Genomic DNA, 16,524 nt, shown 5'->3' with positions numbered 1-16,524 from the left:
TGGCATTGGGTGGTGGCTATAAAAGTTGAGGAAGACATGCCTCCTGAAACTAAAGAGATTAGCATCCAGAAGAGCTTAAAAACATAATATGAATCCTCAAAAACAAGGCAGGATGTAAATGGGAATGCAAACTAGAGGGAGAGGTCACTCCAAGAAAAGGCACAGCACTGGAAAAGTGCAAGGCATTTATTTGCAAGAATTGCTAGGTCAGTTCTGCTGGAGCATATGTTGAGGGAATCATGAGCCGCAGGGATGAAGAGGGTCATAGGGCACTAGAATACAGCATGACCAGAGCCACGCTTCTGCAACACTAATAAGACCAGAGCTTGAAAAATGGATGGAAAGGCAGAGAGGACCACAGGCGAGGAAGGGGAGCATTACAACAGCCTGGCAGGGCAATGGGGTCAGAAGCTCAGCTTTCCAGTGAAAACAGAATGAAGAAAACACACGGCATGTGGCTTTCATTGTCCAGACTGCATTTTACAAGACTGTACACAGCTCAGGGACTATTCTAGCAGCAGGTAGTCATAACGGTTAAGACTGTGCCTCACGTGTACTGTTCTGAAGCAGGTGCACGTACTTGAGGGAAGGTGCTGATACAAAAGGGTGTTTTTTCAGCTTGCTCGAGCTGATGCAAATTCACTTAACGTACCTTTCCTTCCCTTCTTCCCGTTCTATACAGCTCTTATTTTTTCCTGACTATAAAAATAGTACATGCTCATCATAAAACTGGGGGTCTACATAAAATAAAACCCACTCACAATTGTATAATCCAGTGATAATCACTTTTATAATTTTAGTCTATTTCCCTCCACCCATTACTTTTCTATGCATGAAGCATCGGGAAATAGTGCAGTTGGTTAGTTAGAGAAATAATCTTAATTATGTGCACTCTTAATAGGTGCGATCTTCTACTATAAATATGAAACCAGCACCGTACATAGAAAACAGTTGTTGTTTTGAACACTAGGATCTACAGCTGCTTGTCTGAATGGCTGGACTCCATTTCTGAGAAGCTCTTTTGTATACATTTTATGGCAGTGAACAGTGTTGCAATCCCAGATATACATGTGTGTATATATGGCTCTAAAAATATATAGCACAGAATGTAAAGGCTTATCTTAACAAGATAAATCTTAACAGAAAATAAAACTTATAAGAATGTACATAAGAAGTATTCTAACTCTGAAATACCCTATTCCAAAAGACACAATTGTTTTATAATGAAAATTTTTAATAGTGTGAAGTATACAACTATCATGCTATAGCACAACAGGCTGCTATATAAATATATATATATATATTTATATATATATATAAATATGAATATAAAATATTCACGAAATTGCATATATTTACCAAACTGGAATAAACACATATAGACACACCCACACATGTATATCCTGCCTTGTCTCTGATTGTAGCTCATATACAAATAAATATTTTTAAATGTTCTTCTTTGAATGTGCACTTCCATCTGTCTAAAATTTACCAATTCTTCAAGAGCCATGCCAACTTTTGCCTCCATTATAAGCATTCAGTGATAGCCTATTTATTATTTCTGGATGATAGCAATAGATCCTCTGAATTGCTTTACCAGTGTCTAGCCTGTTCTTTTTACAAATCATTTTGCTGAAATGATTTCTCTCAAACATAGCACTGATCATGTCATTTCCCAGCTCAAGAGGCCTTCTTACCAGTTCCCAATGGCCACATGGTGAAGCACATACTTCTTGGTCTGGTTTCACTAGTCCAGACCACCCCCAACCCTGCCCAGCATACCCTAAATTCCTACCAAAGTCAACCTTCTGTGCCTTTACGTCAATTTCCTCCTGCCTGCGATTCCCATATTACCCCATGTTCTCTTCTTTCTTGACAACAGTTATTTGTGAACATGTCTTTCTTCTGGATTGGGCTATAAACTCTATGAAGCCAGGACTTGCAATTTCAGTTCAGTGCAACCGAATATAAATCAAAGCCACTGAAGACCACCTCTATTCCAGACATCGCGCAAGGTGTTAAGAGTAGAGAGATGAATGAGACGCAATCTTCACCCTCAGGGATCTCACAACCCAGAGAGGGAGACCATGCAATAAATAGCCTGATTCAAGCACTACCCGAAACTGCAGGGATACACTCAAGATCCAGCGGCCACACAGCGGAAGATACAGGCTCTATCTGTGCAGGCTGGACTGCGAGTAGGTGATTTCCAAAGGGACAGGAGAGTGCCAGACAGCAGAGAGGAAGTGCATCATGGCCTATTCAAGCAATTCTAGAAAGGTGGGTATTTCTGCAGTGAGGGAAGAAATGGATGCCCTTAGTGGTAGCAGGTTGAACACTGTCAGTAGCCTTGCAAAATATGACAGGGCTTAAAAAGCAAACGTGACTGAACATCTCCTCCAAGGCTGTCTTTGGTCATTCTTCCAAATATTTATATTAATCTGAAGTTTCCATATATAATTTTGTTTCTCTCCAACTAGCCTACAAACTTTTAGAAGGCAGAATTTGCATCTGCACTTGCTGAATGTTTCAAAGCCCTCAGTATGGTGTGTAACACAGAGTGGAAATTTTATCAATATTTTAAATACATAATCCACCCTCATCCTGGTTGTTGTAAGCTCAGTGTTTAAAGGGAATTCAAAACATCTGTTAGAAGAATTAACCAATGCTGAGTCAAGACAAAAACTGAAAGGACCAGCATATTTTTCAAAAATGTTTTAGAATAGTGATTTCGCCTCTAGAACAATTTTATTTGCTGTTAAAAAAGCAATTTAATGCAATTTGTTGCACATGTCATATTTTAGCATATTTATGGTTGTCAATAACTGTGTAATCAACAGTAACACAACAAGTACAAATTTTCAGCTGTGATAATTGGATTTGCCTCTCAGAATTGCTTGTATATAATGATTGTTAATCAATGGATGACATTCCCTACAGACTGGCCAGCCCTGTCTCTCCAATCTCTGCTGGACAGGACAATCTCTGCTGGACAGGCCAACCGGTGGCCTGAAATGGCATCTTATCTACAGGGAGCGAGTGTGGTGTGATGGCCATTACTAGTAGGTGGGCTAAAGAAATGGAGGTGAATGAAGAGTGAAGTTGGAATAATCAGCGTCCCACTCTGTTAGATTTATACCAAATCAGAGTGACAGCACCTTGTATTTATTTGGGGGAGAAAGCAAGAAATGTATGTGAGTGTGACTGTATGAATCCGTTTGCTTAAACTGGAGAAGCAACAGGGCAAGAGGAATTCTCTCATAGGACCCTATCCAATGAGAAAAAGAAAAGTGAGCCTTTCTTTCACTTAACCAAAGAAAAGACGTAAAGGCTATAAATAATAAGGGAGATATAGGTAGGCATACATACAGGTATAAATAGCCAAAAGAAGACTGCAAAGAAATGGACAGATGTATGTGGCAAAGTCACAGGCCACAGAGAAAAGGATCACATGAGAGAGACAGTGAAGAAGAAGAAAATCACTACAGGGATATATTTAAGTCAGACACTCAGAAGGTTCTCTGCAGGATTATTTGACCCCTGATTCTTTTGCTGGGATGCTAACCCACACTGCCACATACGTTTGTGTTCCTCATTCCTCCTCTTGTTGAGGTGATGGTGAGGAAGGAACACATGTCTACGCTGTTAAATTTTAACTCCTAAACGTCATTGCCCATAATTCCATGCTTTCAGTTCTTTTCATTTTTTATAATTTTTTTAATGTTTATTTACTTTTGAGAGAGAGAGAGAGAGAGAGAGAGAGAGAGACAGAGAGAGAGAAGCAGAGCACGAGCAGGGTAAGGGCAGAGAGAGAGGGAGACACAGAATGGGAAGCAGACTCCAGGCTCTGAGCTGTCAGCACAGAGCCCGACGTGGGACTCGAACCCACGAACTGTGAGATCATGACCTGAGCTGAAGTCGGCCACTTAACAGACTGAGCCACCCAGGCACCCCTCCACTCTTTCAGTTCTAAGGGGGACAGGCAAGTGCCAACGGTCTGGTTGTCATCATTTTCCCTGGAGATGAAAAGAACCAAGAAAGTGTCACCAAAGAGAGAGTCAGTCCAATGAACGTACCTAGATAAAGCATATGCAGGTACAAATGCCACTATGTATTATTCTAAGTGACCGTGTCTGTGGAGAGAGGTACTTACAGAACTATGCTCTAATAAACACTCCAATCCCAAAAGTCAGTTGATCCTGCCAGAGACCCATAAACGATCCTATATTTAATTCCTATTTCTTGTCCTTTCATTTTGGAGACCTAGCCCTCCCCAGCCGACATCGGAAAATCAGCCCTCTTACATCAGTCTGGGTATGTCACTGACAGCCACTGTCCCGTCATGGGCCTCGCTCTCTCCATCTTCCTCCTCTTCATCACTACTTTCCGACTCCTCGCTAGAGGAGGAGTAATCAGTCACCTTCTTCAGCGGGCGGTTTGTTTCTTCAATCCGGAGTTCTCTTAATTCTTTGGCTAATGCCGTCAGATCCTACAAAAGAAAAGTTTGTTCAGCATGTAGGAATTGTAGATACAACAAAGTCCCATCTCTCAGCAAGTCAGTGCTCCAGCTTAAGCAACAAGAAAAGAAAGCTCTATATAGAACGGTTACAAACATAGTTGCTGCATGGAACTCAGAAAACGATGTTTGTAGCACAGAGAAACTAGAAAAGAAAGATGAAATAAATTTAGACTTTGCTCAAAACCAATTGCTAGACTGAGACGGCTCAGTTCTGAATATACACGTGTATATATGTGTGTGTGCGTTGTGTGTATACACATATATACAAACATTGGGTTCTCGTTTTATTTTGGGAAGGTGAAGTCGGTCACCCTCAGAGTTTATGGGAAAACACAGGGGATTAGCAATTGTTCCCCAGTATTTTGGGTCTCCTGCCCAAGCCACGGTCATGGCCTCTCCCCTCTTTGATTGCTACTGTACCAAAATCTAGCATCAGTCACAGAACAGAGCAATTCCCAAGGTTCCAGCTACTACAATGGCTCATTTGGTGGGTCATCATTCCCTGGAGAGCAGAGGCACCACATCAAACAATGGCCCACCCCAAAGCCTAGTGCCACTGAAATTTATAGCCACGGAGCTGAATTAATCAAGAGAAACAACAACAACAAAATCGAAAAGAAAAAAGAGAAAGGAAAAAAAAAAAAAAAAAACCAGGGAAATTCTCTTCCGGAACGATAGGTGTTTCATTTTCTTTTGTTTAAAATTACAGTCACCTGGCAGAAACCCTTATGAGGAATACCAAAGTGCATGTGCAAACACCAAAAGAGAAGAGATCGTTTTTCAGTTTTCCATGAGTATGATGCAATCTTTAGCCTTATGGATGTGATGATGTGGTATTTAATCACCAGGCACATTGCAGGCAGTGTGCTGAATCTCTGACTACCTTTTATTTCACATGCTTTCAGAGCAATGCAGAGGGAAGCAGTTCTGCAAAAGCATGGCCGCTCTAATTTGCATGGGTTAAACTGCCCATGGCACGTAGCATGCAAATGAGGAAAAAGCAATTTGATATCAGTCTTACCATTTCTCCCTATATTAGTGACCCATGTGGGAATCAGAGCATTCAGTGAGAGACAGGGGATTAGGGAGAAAGAAACTCATTGAAAGATACTAAATCCCACAGTTTTCTTATGGCCATATTCTCTCTTTATTTCAATTCAGAAAGGTATTTGTCCAATTCACCTGATGTAAGATTAGAGCAATGTAGGTGATCTAAATGATCCCTGATAATCTATCCTAATTGGTCAGAAGAAAAACTGAGATAAATGTGTATCGTTAAATTATAAATATAGTTTTATTTTGAGGAGATAACAAATCATCATGTTTCTTTACTGTCACCTGTATATCAGGCATTACTATGTTGGTTAAATGCTTCAGGTGTTTTATTTGGTGTAGAATTTAGGAAGGTCAAGGTGCTAAGTGAAGGTCCAGGGTCATTTCTTTCTCATTTCATAATAAAGTCAAAGGAAAGCACGACTTTTAAATTTGTTCTGAAGTCACTTGAATTGAAGCACTTGGAAAAGGGTAGTTTCTGAAAATTCAAATTGTGCATTTTCCACCCAAACATGCTTGCTGGGCTTTTACACACATGCACACACGCATGGCCTCAATCTCAGTGGATATATTTACCCCATCTGTGAAAGTGAAAATAGAATTCTATTAAAAAGACTCAAAGGTGTTTAAATATAACGTATACCATTAAAGAAGAAAATTACCACATAGACAGAATTTTATGCAAATCTACTTGTTTCTTTGGCAATGGGCCAAAACAGGAAAAGCCAATATTCAGATTTCAGCTTATACTCCTCATTTCCTCTTGACATTGCCAATGTTTACCTTTATCAATTGAGAAGCAAGTGAAGGGTAATGCAATACTTGAGCACAGTGGGAAATATAGTTTGGATATTTGTTAAAGCTATGAACAGAAAAGGTATTACAATCTTCCAAACCAGTAAAATAATAACAAAATTTATTTTCTATTTTGTCTTCTATATTTTAGGAGCACGTTAGGTCTCATCAAAGAATATAAGGCATTTAAAATGTTACTTATCATTAAAAAAAATTTTATTATAATTTAAAGAGAGAATATGGTTTAAATAATTTATTTCTAATGTCAATAATTCTGAGTAAAATATAATAATATTAGCTATGATTTATTTAAATTTATAATACGTTTTCCCCGTGGATTCATTTTCCTTATCTTTGACATTTCATGACAAGATAAAAGAGATTTTTAAAAAGTCAAAACTATTTAGAAATATTTAGCTTGTCCAAAGCCCATTGAATTAAAGAAACTCTCATTTGTAAAAATGACCTAAATTTTTCTAAACACTGTATCTAGGAAAAGTTTAAAGTTCTGACCTGCTTTACAACTTCACTTTTAATTAGAATTTTTTTTTTGTTTCTTCATTATTAAAAAGTTATCTTTCTTGAAACACTGGAAGTAATTGCAAATTCCTTTTAAGTTTACTTGGTAACAGCTTGGACGGTGAGACGTATATGAGACTCCCGAGGTAACAATAATGAGTAACTCGAAGGTAATACCCCAGTCAAAGAAAATTAATCTTCCATTGCCAATAGTCTACATGCTTAGCTGCAGTTTTGTTCCTTATCCATCCACTCTGGAAAAATTTACAATAGCAAAGTTATAGAAAATAGACACAATCTAAAATTGACACCATTGGGTTCAGATCCATTTTCATACATTTTATTTTCTGACAATACCAATTTTCTCCATATAATGAGTTTTTGTGGTAATTTATTGCTTGGCTGTCTCAAGCCTGAAGCTAAAAAAAAATTCAAAAAAGAGAAAAAAAGTGCTATTTAGTATGGAAATATTTGAGAAATGCACAACTAAAAAAGAAATACGGCAAAATGGTAAGATTTTTTTGACTATGGAGTAAATGTGAAGATAGGAGACTCTTACCCAAAGGCTTGTTTGATGTAACACTTTTTAGAATTAACTTGATATATATTTTTTCATTAAAAAAACTCTTATTTAATCTGACAATTATGTAGACTTTACCTCAAAAGGTGCTCTTTTGGGTCTCTTTTTAGAAACAATGTAGTTTATTCAGACTTTAGTTCAATTTTTTGAATTATTAAAATAAAGGTTAAAAGTTTTTAGGCTGGTCTTCTTTTTTACATATGAAAATAATTTATCTCCTTTTTAGGAAATCTTAAGAAGTGACATTGGGGAAGTTACTTAACTCCAGCATCCTCATCTGAGAAAAAAAGCTTTTAGATCACTAGCTACTGTTCAAGTTTTGTCCTGTCTATGGGTGTGCGATGGGATTTTTCAGATTCTTACACAATAACAAAAATATAGTGCTAAAGCCAGTATTTGCTTATGTATTAATCTTCATGTCATATGCTTAACTGCTAGAGTGAAAAGAATATTTTCAATGATCGTATTAAATCATCACAGACTATATTGCACAATCTTATATCCCATTAGAAAGGAATGCTAAATTAATGGACACTCCTTGAGACTGATTTTCATGAAAAATCAAACTGTTAAATTAACAATAATAAGCAACATGTTTTCCAAGAGTTTTGAAACTTTTCATTTCAATCCTGGGTTATCTGAATGGCAAATCAGTCACAATGGAAGGAAGCCATATTGAACCCTGTGACTGAAGATGGGAGAAAGGTTTAATTCAAGGTTTCTCAGCTGTGGCACTATTGATGTTTGGGGCCAGATCCTTCTCTACTATGGGTGGCTCTCTTGTCATGGTAGGATGTATAACAGCATCTTTCTGCTCTACCCACAGGCTACCAGTAGCACTGCTCCCCACTTCCAAGTTGTGATGAACAAAACCACCCCAAACTTTGCCAAATATCTCCTAAGGGGAAAGAAGGGGATGGAAGGAAAAGGAGAGGTGGAATCGTCCCTGGGGGAGAACTACTGAGTTAGGCAGAACCAAGTAATCCTGTATTTTTAGTGGTTTGGATGAGTGATATTCAAGGGATAGGGTTAACAGAATCACCTGGAATATATTTTCCAATCACACATGGTCCGAGATTTTGGTGTGCCACTTACATCACCTCAATTACTTATACTTCTGTTGCTATCTCTCATCTATGTCCAGGGTATGAGAGTAAAGCAAAATAAATAAAGCAATTTTTAAAAAGCCTAAAATATCCTGGGTTAACCAGATGAAATCCATTTTCCTCACGACAACCACCTTCAAGCTGAAATCTTGTGAGATTTCCCTTGAGTTGCGCACACACACAACCCTTTTTCTGGCAGCCATAGCACCAGAATATCGCTTTCTGTCTTCAACCATGTGGGAAAAAACTGATAAAAGGTGTAACAATTGCTGTCCTTCTGACTATGATGAGGGAAAGTTCAGGGCTGTGGTACAAAGCAATGAAAAGCGTTCCTCATTTTCCTCTCTTATAAATGCCGTCCACACACTGTAGACACATAGAGTCTCATTCTTTTATGAGCAGTAATCTTTTACCTAAGAAATAACATTCTAAACCACTCTGAATGGTAAGGCAGTCCTAATTCTGAAAAAGAGAGGCTCTTTGGTAAAGGTCAGAAGCATAGGATCCGGCTTCTCCCACCTGCCAAAATGGCGCCATGCCGCGGGCTCAAACTAGCATGAGGACTGCCTCTTGGCTTTCTCAAAATGTTCTCGCAGACGGGATCTTGAGTGATCCTAATCAATCTTACGACCGAGGCAGAGCAGGTGCCTTCATCCCCATCTTACACATGAAGAAACTGTGGCCCAGAGAGGTTAGGAAACTGGTCCTGGCCAGTTATTTACTCGGGGGAGCTAGAATTTGAATGCAGCTTGCTGATTCCAAAGCCAGCGCTTTTTCCATGTCGTTTCACAAAAATAGTGCTCAGCAGAGCTACAGCCTTAAAGCCATAATAGTAGTCTTCAGATTCCATGCACTCAGGACTCTTTGCAAGGCCTGTCTCTTAAAACAAACAACAGCACAACTCCACTGTGCTGAATTCATGCAGGTCTGACAAACAGCAGGAAGGCAGTCATCCTTCTTAGCAAGCTACCTAAGATTGACAAAGCCATATATTTTTCTAATGGAAAAATGTCTCCGCAGATAAGGAAATAAAGTCACTTAACTCGCCAGGATTCATTAACTAAAGTTGATGTTGCTGCCGATGCTGTAGTTAATGTCCCACAAAATTAATCTAACAATACCCAGTAACGCCTTGTTCACAAATCACACATTATAAATTTGGAGTGCTTTAGAATGATGTCTCTTTCTCTGTTAGTAAAACTGCCATCCCCTCGCGAGGCTGGTGAGCACAGGTTAAGAGCTCGGGCTTTGCTATTGGAAGATGCTGGAATGAAAAACTGCCATTAACAAAGCACTAATGTTTATCTTTAGCTAGACTGGAACATTGGAAAAGTGACATTTTGGCTTCGAAGGGAGGTCTCTGGAGGTTTACCCGAGTGTCTGAGGGCCTCAGGCTGGCTGCCATTGAAGGGGCTTGCCTTCCAGCAGACCACTCTGGAGGAGTAAACTTTAAATCTGTGATCCAACAGGCCACTTTTCTGAACGTCAACATCAGGAAATCACCTGTATATTTACATCTTGTGACAGCATGACCAAGAAAAGGTAATACTAACCTCATCTATAGCTTTCTTATAGCTCTGAAAAAGGAGGAACCCAATCCAGAAGAATCCACAGGAGGGGGAAAAGCCAGAAGAAAGAGAGCAGGTTAGACACAAAATGGGAATTGTTAGTACACAACTGATAAATGCAATAGCAGAAAGGGCGTCAACCCCAAATGGGGCAAATTCCCTTCATTATTACTCTCACTATGCTTCCTTACTTAAATATGTAAAAACCAGAGTAAACCAAAAAGCCTTCGCATTCATTTCATAGAAAAGGTTCTCAGAAATTTTAAGTAAAGTATGTGGATGGATAATAACCCATCCCAAGTTAATTTCCAACTTTCAAATATCAGCCTCCATGCTCTTATTTCTTTTGCTAAAACTATCTGGGGTCTGTCATGTCACAGCAATGAAGCTAGATTTCAAGTTGTCAGGCCCATGGTCAAACCATGCTTATCATGTTTTGGTCCAGAAAAATAGAGTCCTAAAGGCATGAAAAACAGCATAAATTACGTTAATTCATATGGAAAATAATATGGGGAGAGGGCAGAGTAGACAACAGAAACCCAAAGAAAGTGCCCACATCCCTTCAACTGCTAGCTTGAACATCTTTTTGCCAAAGCTGCTGAGTAGAAATTATGTTATGATAGGAGTTATTTCCCGCCTTTTTTATTCTCTAAAGTAGTGCTAATGATTGGCAGAAAGCCTAATGGCAGATAGGCAATCTGAGATCTGTCCAGTTCTTTCCTAATCAGGTATTACTTTCTTCTGGATACTTCTAGTATCCATTCTTCTTATTAATCTCATTATGTTTTGTTTCATAGTCATGGGTGTATCCCCAACTACTGTGTCCTGTGGCTTTTCTGGTAATTTATAAGAGTTCAAAAGCACTCACAGCTGGTCGACTAGGTCGGGTAATGTCCCTGGATTCTTCTGGCTTCACCTTGGAAGGCTCATGGGGGAGCACAGGTGATCCTTCCGACTTACTGTTGGCTAGGTAGAAAGACAGGGATCAAGAAAAATAATGACCATCAGAAGTGTTGACTCAAGTTCTAGAGTTCTGTGGTGAGTCATCCTTCGGGATTACTCAGGGGATACATCATTCATTTAGGCAAATCCTCAAACGCATCCATGAAAAAATTGTTAATATTCAGGCAAACGCACTTAGGCTTGTAACCTGGAAGTCACTAATAACAGTAAGAAAAACTAGCACGTACCAGCACCACCACCATTTACTGAGTGCTGAATGTGTGTCAGGCTTAATGCTAAAAGCCTTCTATGTCAACTGTCTCATCGAATTCTTGCTGCAACCCAATGTATGGCCCTCTTTTCCCATTTCACTGTTCAAAACAGACTTAGAGAGATGGCATACTAGCCTAAGGTCATGCTGAAATTATGGGCAGAGTTGGTATTCTGTCTGGCTTACCCAAGTCCTATTCTCGGTAGTACACTAGACCAGCTTCTGTGTTAGCATTCTATGGTTGGTTTCTTCTTGTAGCACTTACCCGTCAGAGTAGGTTATTTTGAGGGAGTGTTGTGGGAAAAAATGGAAACCTATTTTATGTGATGGAATGGTTTTTAAATGGGGGGCAGGGGTTGTCTGGGTCCTTTAAGGAAGAAAGAATGAGGTGGGGACAGGAAGGAGAGTATTGGTGACAAAGGGGAAGAGCCCCAGAATGGAGGATGGGGGAGGTCCACCAACAGCTACGGAGTGAAGAGTATCTCTCAGATTTTTTTATAGGTACAGAAAAAACAATCTGGCATCAGAGAGATTCTTTTACTGTAAAGTGGTCTTTCATGGGCAGAAACACATCAGGGATACAACAGTGTTTTTAACCCAGAGGAACTAGGGGCCAAAGGAAAGAAGATAAGAATTAAACCCAAACCAGATCAGAGAATTACAATGATACGCATAACTTTAGTTTTCTTTAGTTTTCTCTAAGGATATTAAGATGCTTGTGAATAGAAAAAAGATAAATGAATGGCACTTTTCTCAATTAAGTCAATTTATATTTGAAGTAAAGCAACAGAAGTACACATAGCTATGTGCTGCACCACCGAGGTCTGAAGAATGCATATGGAGGCAGCCATATCCCAGCCCAGAGACATGAGCACTGCACGCCAGATTTCAACCTTTCCAAAATGGAAATACAGTGACTCTACTTATTTAAAACTTTAAAAAGCTAATATGTGGCAACCTATGATTGTGGCTAATGAAGAGGCTAAGAAAAAGGGCTGGTGGTTTTTCTCAGAGCACAGTAATTTGTTAATATTTATCAAATTGCACTTAAAAAAGTTCTGGTGTTTATTACTTGGAAGCAAAATTATCTTCTGAAGGTTATTCAGAAAGAGTAAATTTTGATTAGCTAGAAGCAATGTGTTGTTGTCATGTGTAATTAGCTGGACATGCTAATGTTTTTCACAAGCTTCCTCATTAATGAAAACTAAACAGTGATAAATGACTTGAATAAATGGTCAGAGAGGCTCATTTTTTATCCCTCTTTGGTAGGAATAACTAGAAGAGTGAAATATACTAAGTCAAAGAGTTTATTTCTTCTTTAAAATGTGTATGTGTTCTACGTTAGTCTTTACCGAATCCCACTTTGAGAGATCCTTCGTATCATGAAATATATTCACACACAAAGGGAAGACTGGCCTAATGGGAAGAGGATACTTGGGGGTACATGAAACTCTAAACAGACAACAAATGGAAATGGGAATTCAGGTGACTCAAAAGTAATCATATTTTCAAATAAGACCAATAGTCTATGATCATCCCGGAAAACAACGTGATCTGCAATTAGAAAAGATTTAGTCCACACTGTGACGTCACACATGTATATGACTGGGGATGCCGGTTCACTCATCTAAGGAGACTGAGGCTTCGGGAAGTCAGGACTCTGTGGCATCGCACAGTGGTGGCCATGCCAGGAGCAGGAATCACAAAAGTCAGGAAGTAAATGGATTCCATGCCCCCGGCTCTCTCCTCCAGGCAATGTTGTTGGGAAAGGTGGGGGAAGGTTTACCTCGAACTCTGGTTCGCTCGCTGGATCCCGCTTGCGATCCAGGCTGAGAGCCTCCTTGGGAGCTGGGCTGGGAGCTGGGGGTGCTGGAGCTGGAGGAACTGCCGCTGCTGGTCCTCTGCAAGGGGCTCTCCAAGACAGGCTCCGTTCTCCGGAGGTCAGGGTTGCTGTGTGGAAGGCAGAACACGGTGACTACACCCTGGACACCTTGCCATCCACAGACACAGAACAGTCCAGTCCCACCCCCGGTGCAAAGGAGCAAAGAGAGCACGTGTGTGACACTGCACGGAAGGGGTCAACGGAAATGACAGTCATGTCGTCCTCTGTGGAGCTCCCAGCCAGATACTGCTGGATGAGATGAACTCTTGACCCAGCTCCTGGGTCATTACACTAAAGTATTAGCTCTGAAATGGTGCTCGTCAAAGGAGGCTTTCTTTGAAACCCTTATTCCTGTGTTCATTGTAAAAAAAACAAAAAAACAAACAAAAAAACAAAAAACCTTGAAAAATATTAAAAGATAAAAGAAGGAAGCAACACATTCAATCTCTGACCCAAGAGACATCCAACTATATTTTACTATTTGGTAGAGTATCTTCTAGACTTTTGTATATACAGAAGCATGCTGTATGTTCGGTTTTGCAGCTTTTTTCCACCCTCCCTTAGCACTGCTTTGGGAGCAGCTTCTTATGCTTACAAAAATAATAATGGCTGCATAATAATCCAGTATATGGATGAATTAGTTTATTCCTCTACTGCTGGATATTAAGCTACTTCCAATACATTGCCGTGACACACGACATTGAAATAAGTATCTCCAGGCACCTGCACATCCCAGTCACATCTCTTTCCTGGAACTGGGATTGTTGGGTGGAAGGACATGAACAGGGATGAGTGTGTTGCATATGTGTTTGTATGTGGGTGTGTAATGTTATTACTGGTTTTTGCTGAAGTGTATGAAATGGACCATCTTACTGAATTCTTACCACGCTTTAGGATGAGCAGTTTGCTACTTTGTAAAAAAAAAAAAAATCTATCTTGTTGTTGTAATGTTGTTTTAAAGCATTACTCTTGAGGTAGAATAATTCTTATTCACATTCATTTGCCATTTATAATTCTTCTGTGAATTGCTTAATCAACTTCTCTGCTTACGTAGTTAGTGGTATATTTGCATTTTAAATTTCTTTCAGGAAGTCTTTATATTCTTTGGCTATTATCAAAAGGAGGTGTGTTTTAAAATAATTATTGGGCGCTAATTCAAGAATAAATACGTTTATAAAATCTTATTATTATTCACCTTTATATGTAAACTGCCCCCAAAATAGTGGTATTTATTTGCTCACTCACTTGGTCTATACCAAGCACTGGGTCAGGCATTTGAGATATGGTAATGAACAAGACACAGTCTTGTCATCTGCCGGTTTAGCCGGATGCACGCGGCCAATTTCCTCCATGCTTTGCCTGCAGTGAGCACAGGGCAGCATGGGAGCATGGACAGAGCCACGTAAGCCACTTTTGGTGATCACAGAAGCTGTCCTAAGAGAGTGGTGGGAAACAGCTGCTGAGGTTTTTATGATTTTGTTATAAAAATAAGCAGCATCCTCAAAGTTTCCACAAAGCTCTTCCTTTTTAATTTATACCTTAGAGGCCTTTTCATTTATATAATTCTGGGCCTAAACTAGTGCATGGATAATTTAGTGAAACCTGCAACTCAAAGCTCAAATCCACTGCCATCCACCTGCCGAGGGCCCCTACATGTTTCCAATGTCTTCAGTTCTCCAAACAGAACTGCACACCTTAGTGTGACCACAGACTATGATTTTAATGGCAATAATTCATGTTAAAATGCAATTTTAAGTCTTCATTTTGCTCCCCTCATTTCAAGACTGTCAAGTGCACACTAAACTGTGTGGGGTGTCCCATGTTTCATGTATAAAAATGGAAATAATATGGTCTCTTCCCTTGAGACGCTTGCATTTTAGTGTACCAAAAATCTGGCCACAGAATGACATCATTATAGCAGCAACTGGACCAAATAATTTCTGTTTTGAAAACTTAAGAACTTTGCTTTTGGTGATGTATCTTCCAAAAACATTTGATCAAGTGAGAAAATGTTTTAAATATTGGGTTATTGTAAGACATGGCTGGTGGCTCTGGAAAACATATGTGAAAATGAATATGTCCTCATAACTTAGTAATTTTTATCACATAAATATAGAATTTATGACAATATTTATCTTAAGGTTTTATGGTGAAGGAGTTGCTAAGTCAACCCAACAGTATGATTGACTGAAGCAGAAGTGATTATCAAATTTAAGGAAAATGTTTAAATTCTCAATATTTTTATAGGACTCCTTTGCATAGTAATTATTTTTGTGAAAACTGCTAGCACTTAACTGGCTAAAATAGATTTGGATCCATACTGGAACTAGCCCTGATTTGGAGAATACCTAAAATGATAAATGTATAATACTTATGCAGTATCCTACCTTTTGAATTTTCCTTAAAGAAACAATCTTATCTCCTTTTATTCCCAATAATAAATTATTTCCCATGGTCTTGTTTGATTAAACAGTGATGGTCAGGTATTATTTATACATAATTAATAAAGTCCAAAGGTTTTTTTTTTTTTTTTTTCTAAAAATTGCATTGCTAGCCAACTGTATCACAGATTAAAGGTAATGGACATGCTAAGGCTTCTTGGTAGTTGCTTTCGTTTTGTAGAATGGTAATGTAGTGTTCTTTGTATTTAAAAATAAAAACAGTTATTGTGAGAAGGGTGGCTGTGAGCTCTGAGATATTTTTCTCTGGTGACTGTGGTGTGGTAGCAGGATCCAGCTACTTGCTTGAACACAGCACTCCTTTGGTAATTTAACCAATACCTTTCTGTGAAACACCTGCTTTGTGAGACTCGTTGGACCAGTATGACGGATGGAGGACAGCACAGGTCACAGGTGTGAGATGCAGCAGAATTCTAGACGTGAGAAACAGGCAGCGGAGACAACAGTGAAGAAGGCAAATCTCTGCCTGCTATGCGTGAAAGAGCCCGTGAGTATTGCTGGAGTTTGGGGAACGATGAATGCAGCCTGGGGTCGTTGAGGTGGTGTCAAGAAGGAGACAGGACTTGACCGGGACTTTGAGGAATAAGCAGGAAGTCTGGGGGAGCGCCTGAGTGAAGATGCAGGGGCTGTGATTTTTCTGGGGCTAGCTGGTGTAGAGAGGACACCCACCCTGATGGAGTACTAAGTCTGTGTTAGGATAGCCGGGAAGAGTGGGTCATCAGAAGAAATGGATGCCTTATGCAGCAGTGCCTGTAAAGCTTGGTAGAGCACACAGGTCTCCCAGGGCAGGCTTATGGATGACTGGGGAGGAGACATGCAGGCTGACCAGG

The 16,524-nt window shown here is 39.5% G+C and overlaps 1 protein-coding gene across 11 annotated transcripts in view; it reads right to left on the bottom strand.

The window, feature by feature from the left end:
• TNIK (TRAF2 and NCK interacting kinase) overlaps positions 1 to 16,524 on the bottom strand; it is a 396,267-nt gene that overhangs the window by 38,519 nt on the left and 341,224 nt on the right. For 4 of the 11 annotated variants that reach the window (XM_045502990.1, XM_045502979.1, XM_045502982.1 and 1 more), the window contains 5 exons: positions 13,140 to 13,303; positions 11,009 to 11,106; positions 10,126 to 10,149; positions 5,541 to 5,549; positions 4,305 to 4,489 (listed from right to left, as the gene is read on the bottom strand). In XM_045502990.1, the coding sequence (XP_045358946.1) occupies positions 4,305 to 4,489; positions 5,541 to 5,549; positions 10,126 to 10,149; positions 11,009 to 11,106; positions 13,140 to 13,303 (480 nt within the window). The remainder of the gene's footprint in view (positions 1 to 4,304; positions 4,490 to 5,540; positions 5,550 to 10,125; positions 10,150 to 11,008; positions 11,107 to 13,139; positions 13,304 to 16,524) is intronic. The other 7 variants (XM_045502981.1, XM_045502986.1, XM_045502985.1 and 4 more) reach the window with 2 other exon arrangements.

Source organism: Leopardus geoffroyi, chromosome C2 (genome assembly GCF_018350155.1).
Source record: "Leopardus geoffroyi isolate Oge1 chromosome C2, O.geoffroyi_Oge1_pat1.0, whole genome shotgun sequence".
NCBI lineage: Eukaryota > Metazoa > Chordata > Mammalia > Carnivora > Felidae > Leopardus > Leopardus geoffroyi.
Note: the sequence above shows the minus strand (reverse complement) of the source record. Positions and strands in the feature narration are given on the sequence as shown.